Here is an 8,601-nt window from a genome sequence, read left to right on the forward strand (position 1 = left end):
AGTGTTTAGGACTGCGTGATGTATCGGCGAATTATGCGAGTAGATCCCAGTAAGGTGGTCTTCTGCAGTTGACCAATGGTGTTCTTGTCAGTGCCAATTGCTTTTAAGTGCTTGCCTAGGTCTTTAGGCACAGCTCCCAGTGTGCCGAGTACCACTGGAACTACCTGCACTGGTTTATGCCAGAGTCTCTGAATTCGATTCTCAAATCTTGATATCTGGTGACTTTTTCAAGTTGTTTCTCATCAATTCTGCTGTCACCAGGTATAGCAATGTCGACTATCCACACTTTTTTCTTTTCCACAATCGTGATATCCGGGGTATTGTGTTCCAAAACTTTATCAGTCTGTATTCGGAAATCCCACAGTAGTTTTGCATGCTCATTTTCAATCATTTTTTCAGGCTGCTGCTGCTGCTGCTTCTTTCTTCTTCTTCTTCTTCTTCTTCTTCTTCTTCTTCTTCTTCTTCTTCTTCTTCTTCTTCTTCTTCTTCTTCTTCTTCTTCTTCTTCTTCTTCTTCTTCTATGTAAACATTTCCTCTGAGAAAAAAAAGTCCACTTTTGTTTGAATTTCCTTAAAGAAATAAGAAACAAGTATGGGAACTCTCCCCACTCCCAAGTAAATATCATATTGCCTCTTTTCACACAATTTACTGCTAGTCCTCACGTAACAACCACAATTGGGAATGGCAACTCCGTGGCTAAGCAATGTAATTGTTAAGCAAAAAGCATGTGATTATGACTTGTATTTTTTATTGCTGTCTTCACATTGACTCTGCTGGTCAGAAGCCATCTGTAAAGCACACAAATTGTGGTCATGTGATCACAGGATCCTGTAACAATTGTAAATGCCCCCCAGGTGTGAAGTGCCCAAATGCTAATCACATGATTGTGGGGATATCCTGACGGTTGAAAATGTAAGGACCAGTTGTAAAGTTACTTTTTCAATCCATCATTTATTATTTATTTATTTCGATCATAACTTTGAATGGTTGCTAAACAGGGCAGTTGTTAAGAGGGGAGTGCTGTACTGATTTCATCCTTTTCCTGGCTTTTACAAGACATTCAAACTAATGAAACACTCTGGGTTTACCTCATGCAACAGGTCAAGTCACCAAAATTAAAAACCAAGATTAACACTACCAGGTATAAATGACCTGGTTGAGTTTATTGTGTGTTGTGTGTATGTATATCTGTAATAGGGAAATAATGGTGAGGAACATACATAACAAACAGAAATTGGACTTCTGGGTGAGCAATTGCAAACTAACACGTCTCTGAATGAGTGGAGATGATGTGGCCATGACTGAAGGATGGCTAGTTGATTGGTCTCATAGAAACTCTCTGGAAAAGGATGGGAGCTTCCCCATTTGTACTCTGGATGGCTGCTCCTCGTGAGGAGACTGCAAGACAGCAGTTTACTGTTGAGCACCGGCCATCAAGCTTTTGATAGGAATTAAATAGGGTGAATGAATATAATGAATGAATATAATTGTATTAGTAGTAGTTTTACTCATAGAGCACTTACAATTAAGTGCAGTACAGATTCAAAAAGGTTTTATGCATTATAAAACAATTTCACAAACAGTATAATATTCAAAATAAGGCATTTGGAGGATCCAACTTTGAGGTTTTGTTTTCCAAGTTTTTGGACTTGTGCTGGAGCCCATCTTCAGGGAACTTCTCTAGCAGCCAGTCCCAGTGACTGACCCAGATTGGATCCTGCTAGAGCCAGCTGCTAGAGAGAAGTTCCCCGAGGAAGGGCTCTAACATGAATCCAAAAGCTTGGAAGACAAAACCTCTGGTCCCAATGACCGACCAAGATTGAATCATGCGACATTATCCTGGGACATGTATATTTGCCTTCATTCATAAGGCATTTGTTTTGATTTTTGAACAATAACGGTAAAAACCCACCAGATGAAGATACATCCCACGAGGAACACAATATACAGTATACCAATATTATAACAGATAGAATGTGCTGTTATGTTGTGTATTCTTTCACACTACTTCATTGGTTGTCTTGAGGTTTATGTTTGGGATTAGATCCTAAAGTTTGGTCTCCCTCCCCTTCCAGATTTATCTTAAAGTCCTTTGGATAAACTGAGCCAGTTGTTTTCCCAAAACATTCCTCCTGGTTCTTCTAAGGCATAGCCCATCCCCTGCCAGAAGCCCTTCATGTAGGCAATTTAGATCGTGTACTAGGAATCCATGAATTAATTTGCATCAGGTCTAGATGCATTTACAACTCTGAGAAGACTTAATTTCTGCCTAAATGCTCTGATAGCTTACGACTAGTTTAAATGTGATGCTGAATAAATTTACTTTATAAAACTTGAAATCTTAATTTCTCAAATGTAATGGAGACTTTGGTGAAAGTTTTATACCTATCCATTTTAGACACTCCTGGTAAGGCGTATAGCAGCCAGTTTCATTGGGACTACAGTATTTGCAGTTCTGGGGAACTTTTATATTTCCTTTGCTTTTTGCTAATATTGCACCTATATGTCACTTTCATCCTCGTTCTCATCTGAAAAAGATTGCTGGCAGCCCTGTGGTGATGCTGCCCAGAGAAACCTGTCGACAGTCTACTGGTGCGTATGGGCTACCAGTGTTGAGAACATTGGTCCCCCTCCCCAATGCTGGGAAAACTGGCATCAAAAAAAGCACACTTTTCTTTATTCAACATAGATGTGAAAGAAACAGGGAGAATGGTTCCTGTGCTGCCAGTAGTTTGATTGCAAAAGTGATCACTCTGTGGATTGAAAATCTGAATCTCTACTTTGCTCTGTGTTTGAGCTTTTTATTAGAGATCAAAAAGTTTCTAATGCAATCTTAAAATATAGTAATAATCAAGGGAGACTATGCTCTTGCAGCAATACAAAGCAAAAATTCTGGGTTTGTTGCTATATAGTGTAGATAAGCGTGCTCCTACTTTAGAAGGTTTTCATGACTACAGATGTTAGAGCAACTGGTCTGTAGTCATTCAGTTCCTTGATGGTGGGCTTCTTCGGCACTGGGATGATGGTAGAGCGTTTGAAGCAAGAAGGAACATAGCACATCTCTAGTGATTTATTGAAAATATGGGTGAAGATGGGGCCAATTGGTCAGCACAGACTTTTAAGCAAGAAGGAGTTATCTTGTCTGGGCCTGGAGCTTTTCCTGGCTTTTGTCTGTGAAATAGGTCCTGCACTTCCTTTTCTGTGATCACTAGGGGTTGTGAACCCAATGAAATGGGGTCAGTTGTAGGAGGCTTGGCTGTTGTTGGTGTGTCTGAGATGGGGGTTGTGGAGATAGGTGGCTGTAGTTTCCTTTCAAACCTGCAGTAAAACTCATTCAGGTCATCTGCCAGTTGTTGATTACCTTCAGCCTGGGAAGGAGGTTTGCCATAGCCGGTGATATTTTTAAGAGTTTTCCACATGTTTGCTGGTTCATTTGCTGAAAATTGATTCTTTAGCTTTTCAGAGTAGCTTCTTTTGCTGCTCTTATCTCCTTGTTAGTGCATTTCTGGCCTGATTGTACAGCATTTTATCACCTTTTCTGTAGGCTTCCTCTTGGAATGTCGAGCTGCTTAAGTTTAGGTGTAAACCAAGGTTTGTTATTACTGTGTATTCGCAAGTTCCTTGTAGGTACACATAGGTCTTCACAGAAGCTGACATATGATGTTACAGTATCTGTGAGTTCATCCAGGTCTGCAGAGGTATCTTTAAAAATATTCCAATCAGTGCAGTCAAAACATGCCTGTAGCTTTAATTCTGATTCCTCCGTCCAGGTTTTCACTGATTTAATTATTGGTTTTATGGCTTTAAGTCTTTGCCTGTAAGCAGGTACAAGGTGAATCATGCAATGATCAGAGTGTCCTACAGCTGCACGTGGTAAAGACCGATAGGCATCTTTTAGTGTTGTGTAGCAGTGGTCTAGAGTATTCTTGCCTCTGGTGGGACAATTGACATGCTGAAAGTATTTTGGTAGTTGATTGGTCTCATAGAAACTCTCTGGAAAAGGATGGGAGCTTCCCCATTTGTACTCTGGATGGCTGCTCCTCGTGAGGAGACTGCAAGACAGCAGTTTACTGTTGAGCACCGGCCATCAAGCTTTTGATAGGAATTAAATAGGGTGAATGAATATAATGAATGAATATAATCGTATTAGTAGTAGTTTTACTCATAGAGCACTTACAATTAAGTGCAGTACAGATTCAAAAAGGTTTTATGCATTATAAAACAATTTCACAAACAGTATAATATTCAAAATAAGGCATTTGGAGGATCCAACTTTGAGGTTTTGTTTTCCAAGTTTTTGGACTTGTGCTGGAGCCCATCTTCAGGGAACTTCTCTAGCAGCCAGTCCCAGTGACTGACCCAGATTGGATCCTGCTAGAGCCAGCTGCTAGAGAGAAGTTCCCCGAGGAAGGGCTCTAACATGAATCCAAAAGCTTGGAAGACAAAACCTCTGGTCCTAATGACCGACCAAGATTGAATCATGCAACATTATCCTGGGACATGTATATTTGCCTTCATTCATAAGGCATTTGTTTTGATTTTTGAACAATAACGGTAAAAACCCACCAGATGAAGATACATCCCACGAGGAACACAATATACAGTATACCAATATTATAACAGATAGAATGTGCTGTTATGTTGTGTATTCTTTCACACTACTTCATTGGTTGTCTTGAGGTTTATGTTTGGGATTAGATCCTAAAGTTTGGTCTCCCTCCCCTTCCAGATTTATCTTAAAGTCCTTTGGATAAACTGAGCCAGTTGTTTTCCCAAAACATTCCTCCTGGTTCTTCTAAGGCATAGCCCATCCCCTGCCAGAAGCCCTTCATGTAGGCAATTTAGATCGTGTACTAGGAATCCATGAATTAATTTGCATCAGGTCTAGATGCATTTACAACTCTGAGAAGACTTAATTTCTGCCTAAATGCTCTGATAGCTTACGACTAGTTTAAATGTGATGCTGAATAAATTTACTTTGTAAAGCTTGAACTCTTAATTTCTCAAATGTAATGGAGACTTTGGTGAAAGTTTTATACCTATCCATTTTAGACACTCCTGGTAAGGCGTATAGCAGCCAGTTTCATTGGGACTACAGTATTTGCAGTTCTGGGGAATTTTTATATTTCCTTTCCTTTTTGCTAATATTGCACCTATATGTCACTTTCATCCTCGTTCTCACCTGAAAAAGATTGCTGGCAGCCCTGTGGTGATGCTGCCCAGAGAAACCTGTCGACAGTCTACTGGTGCGTATGGGCTACCAGTGTTGAGAACACTGGTCCCCCTCCCCAATGCTGGGAAAACTGGCATCAAAAAAAGCACACTTTTCTCTACTCAACATAGATGTGAAAGAAACAGGGAGAATGGTTCCTGTGCTGCCAGTAGTTTGATTGCAAAAGTGATCACTCTGTGGATTGAAAATCTGAATCTCTACTTTGCTCTGTGTTTGAGCTTTTTATTAGAGATCAAAAAGTTTCTAATGCAATCTTAAAATATAGTAATAATCAAGGGAGACTATGCTCTTGCAGCAATACAAAGCAAAAATTCTGGGTTTGTTGCTATATAGTGTAGATAAGCGTGCTCCTACTTTAGAAGCTATACAGTCTAAGATTCTGAAAGCTATACTCCATGTCCATTACTCAGCTTCAAATGCCCTCGTTTGGTAGAGCTTGGCACTTTTCCCTTGTGCTGTGTCAGGTTTTGGCTGAAACAAATTCTTTGGGTTGAATTCTGGATCACCTCATGCTACTGGGTAGGTTTTTTCTCATCCCTGAGGCGGTGAATTGATTCTGATATGGCACATTGTGGCCTTGCACTTCTTCAGGCAATATTATCACTTAGACTAGATAAAGCATTAAATGAACAAACAGGATTCAAGATTTAGATCTACAAAAAGAGAAGGCTAAAATCATCCATCCCTATTACATTGCAATTGTCAGTTCTCCACAGACAATTTCTAGGTACTCTATAATCTTACATGTAAGATTTTTTTTTACCTTGGCTCAAATTGATGCACTATCTTTTATGAAGATATACATGAAAATGTGTATTTGTGATTTTATGAAGATATACAGAAAAACACAAGTCTCACATATTGCAGTGGTATATGTGTCTGCTCAGATATAGAGTCAATAATTCATGTATTGTTATATTGCCAATTGTACCACCCATGGTATAGAGGGGAAAATAGAAATGTAGATGGGTGGTAATTTAACATTTGTTTTGAATAAAACTCTCTGGTTGATTTTGTGCTTCCTGTTCTTTTTCAGCTAAATCTACATTGGAAGGCTGCTAAGAAGACAAAACGTATTTTTTGCAAAGTAAAGACCAAGAAACCAAAGTACTTTCTGAGATTTCTTTGCATGAATTCAATGAAGACTGTAAATTATGACATGGTTCCCCAGCTCCCAGAATTCTCAGCAATGATCATGATGGCTGGGGATATTTACAGTATGGATTATATGAAATCAGACAATTATGTTTATTCATCAATCTATAATTAAAATTGTGATTTGTGCAATGTGAGAAGCCAGCCATTATATGCTCACATTTGGGTTCTCATACACTCTTTCCTTTTATCCCCAAATTTAATAAGTGCATGAAAGACCCACATAATGCAGAGTTCAAAGGTATAGGGATAGTAGGTCAAAAGGTTGGCATCTCTTACCTGGCTCTTATTCAGGCATTTTGCCAACCAGTGATGCATTTTTATGATGCTCCATGGCTATATTCATTCAACAGGCTTAATTGGGATGAGCCTGGTTAAGATTTAGTCCCTGCATTTCGATAGCTTAGCTTGTGGTGTAAATTCAGAGCATGTTATATAACCAGAATACATTGCATGAATGACCATTGCTCAACAGATTCCTGAATCCCACATAAATTTTCCTTTCCTTTCCTTTCCTTTCCTTTCCTTTCCTTTCCTTTCCTTTCCTTTCCTTTCCTTTCCCTCTCCTCTCCTGTCCTCTCCTGTCCTCTCCTCTCCTCCATTCCTCTCCTCCCCCCTCCCCCCCAATTCCTTTCCTTCCCCTCCCCTCCTTCTTTCCTACATTTTAATAAAAACCTATCAGTTTTGAAATTTCTCCAAGCATACTGATTTCTCAGGAGACTTATTTTTGGCTCTCTGTCTCTTGACATGCACTTCCTCCATTCTCTTTTTATATAATTTCTGGTCTTTGGGGCCTGGACTTTTTTGAGAGAGAGAGTTTTGCTGCTGTCCACTGGGTTTCCTTACAGGAAATATATATATATATAGGTCTGGTTTACAGGTGATAGCTCATTAAGAAGGGAAGCCTTCCAGCAGTTTTAGCAGGGAGCATTTTTTTTTTTGCACCTTGAAATGGAAATATATCATCTTGATGGTAGCATCTGGCACCTTCTACATTTCTCAGCTCTAACCATGAATGATAAGGAAATGCTGAAGAAGAGAAGAAGAAGACAAAAAAAATCAGACCTGTGTCACTGAAGGGAACCTGATATCACAGCTTTGACAGTTCTCTTTGCTCCAGAGAAAACAAAACAGTTGCCTAGCTATGTAACTGTCAAGTTATGCACTAAAGAGATATAAAAAGGATTTGGTAATATTCTGTGCCTCAGCAGAGGTCGGGGGGGGGGGGAGTTGACATGTCATGGCAGATTGCAGGAACAATTAGGAGACACTGAACCATGAAGGGGATGCATGCATTTTTCTTCTTCTTTTAATCTGGTCAACCCTCCAAACGAGTCAGAGGAAGCAAATGCTGCTATTAATAGATATGTTCCCTTCATTGTTTGTAAGGATCTACGTGCTTGTTTTGCTTCGGGTGTGCTCATGGCAGAGTGGTGTTCTCAGCAGAAGGGATGTTTGTGTGAAAATTAGGTGTGAAAGACAGGTGGCTTGCGGGGGGGGGTGTGGAATTTCAAATTTAGTTTACCACTTGCTCTGCTGTCAAGACCTGTGTTGCCTACAAATAATTAGAAATAAAAGGTGTGCAGATAGAGGAGTGTGAGACAGTCAGAAAAAGGAGGCGTCCCAACAATTCGAAACAGAAATGGATATAACAGCCATCAATCCGGCAGGTGGCCGTACTTTATAAGTTTTGTCTCGCCTCGGAATCTAAGCAGGGTTAGGCTTAATTGGTACAGTATTTCAAAGAATTTTAGATTGTTAGTTAGACTGAGAAACTGATCAAACATCCTGCCCAGAAAACAATGGATATGTCTATGTAGACACAGCAGTTGAGTTCAATTCAAAGACATCTTTACTCTTTTTTAAAATCTTAGAATAAAATTCAGAATAAGTTCCAGTAGTTCTGGGACTCAGTGAATTAGATGTTCGGGCCTAAGAATAAGTAACTGTAAAGGATGGAAACTTGGTGATTCAGGAAGGAGTTAAGTGACGTTTCTTCCAGAACAAACTCATTGTACTTAATACAGATGCTACATGCTTCTTTTCAAGGAAAACCCAAAACTTAAGTGAGCCAAGTATCAAGTTGCAGCTGCCTGCCTTTGGCTCTGATCAGGTGTGACTCTGGAGATGCAATAGGGTTTTGCTACCACCACCATAATTTACTCATCACTGTGATCTCTTTCTTACTTCTTCTGTACGCTGACTATCTCTTA

At 39.7% G+C, this 8,601-nt stretch overlaps 1 protein-coding gene across 1 annotated transcript in view; it reads left to right on the forward strand.

Moving 5' to 3' along the window:
* Window positions 1-6,398, forward strand: part of ASB3 (ankyrin repeat and SOCS box containing 3) — a 128,655-nt gene extending 122,257 nt beyond the window's left edge. The window contains exon 9 of the mRNA XM_058164959.1: window positions 6,270-6,398. Within this exon, the coding sequence (XP_058020942.1) occupies window positions 6,270-6,295 (26 nt within the window). The 3' untranslated portion in view covers window positions 6,296-6,398. The remainder of the gene's footprint in view (window positions 1-6,269) is intronic.
* The last annotated feature ends 2,203 nt before the right edge of the window (window positions 6,399-8,601 follow it).

This window comes from Ahaetulla prasina, chromosome 1 (assembly GCF_028640845.1).
Source record: "Ahaetulla prasina isolate Xishuangbanna chromosome 1, ASM2864084v1, whole genome shotgun sequence".
In the NCBI taxonomy this organism is placed as follows: domain Eukaryota; kingdom Metazoa; phylum Chordata; class Lepidosauria; order Squamata; family Colubridae; genus Ahaetulla; species Ahaetulla prasina.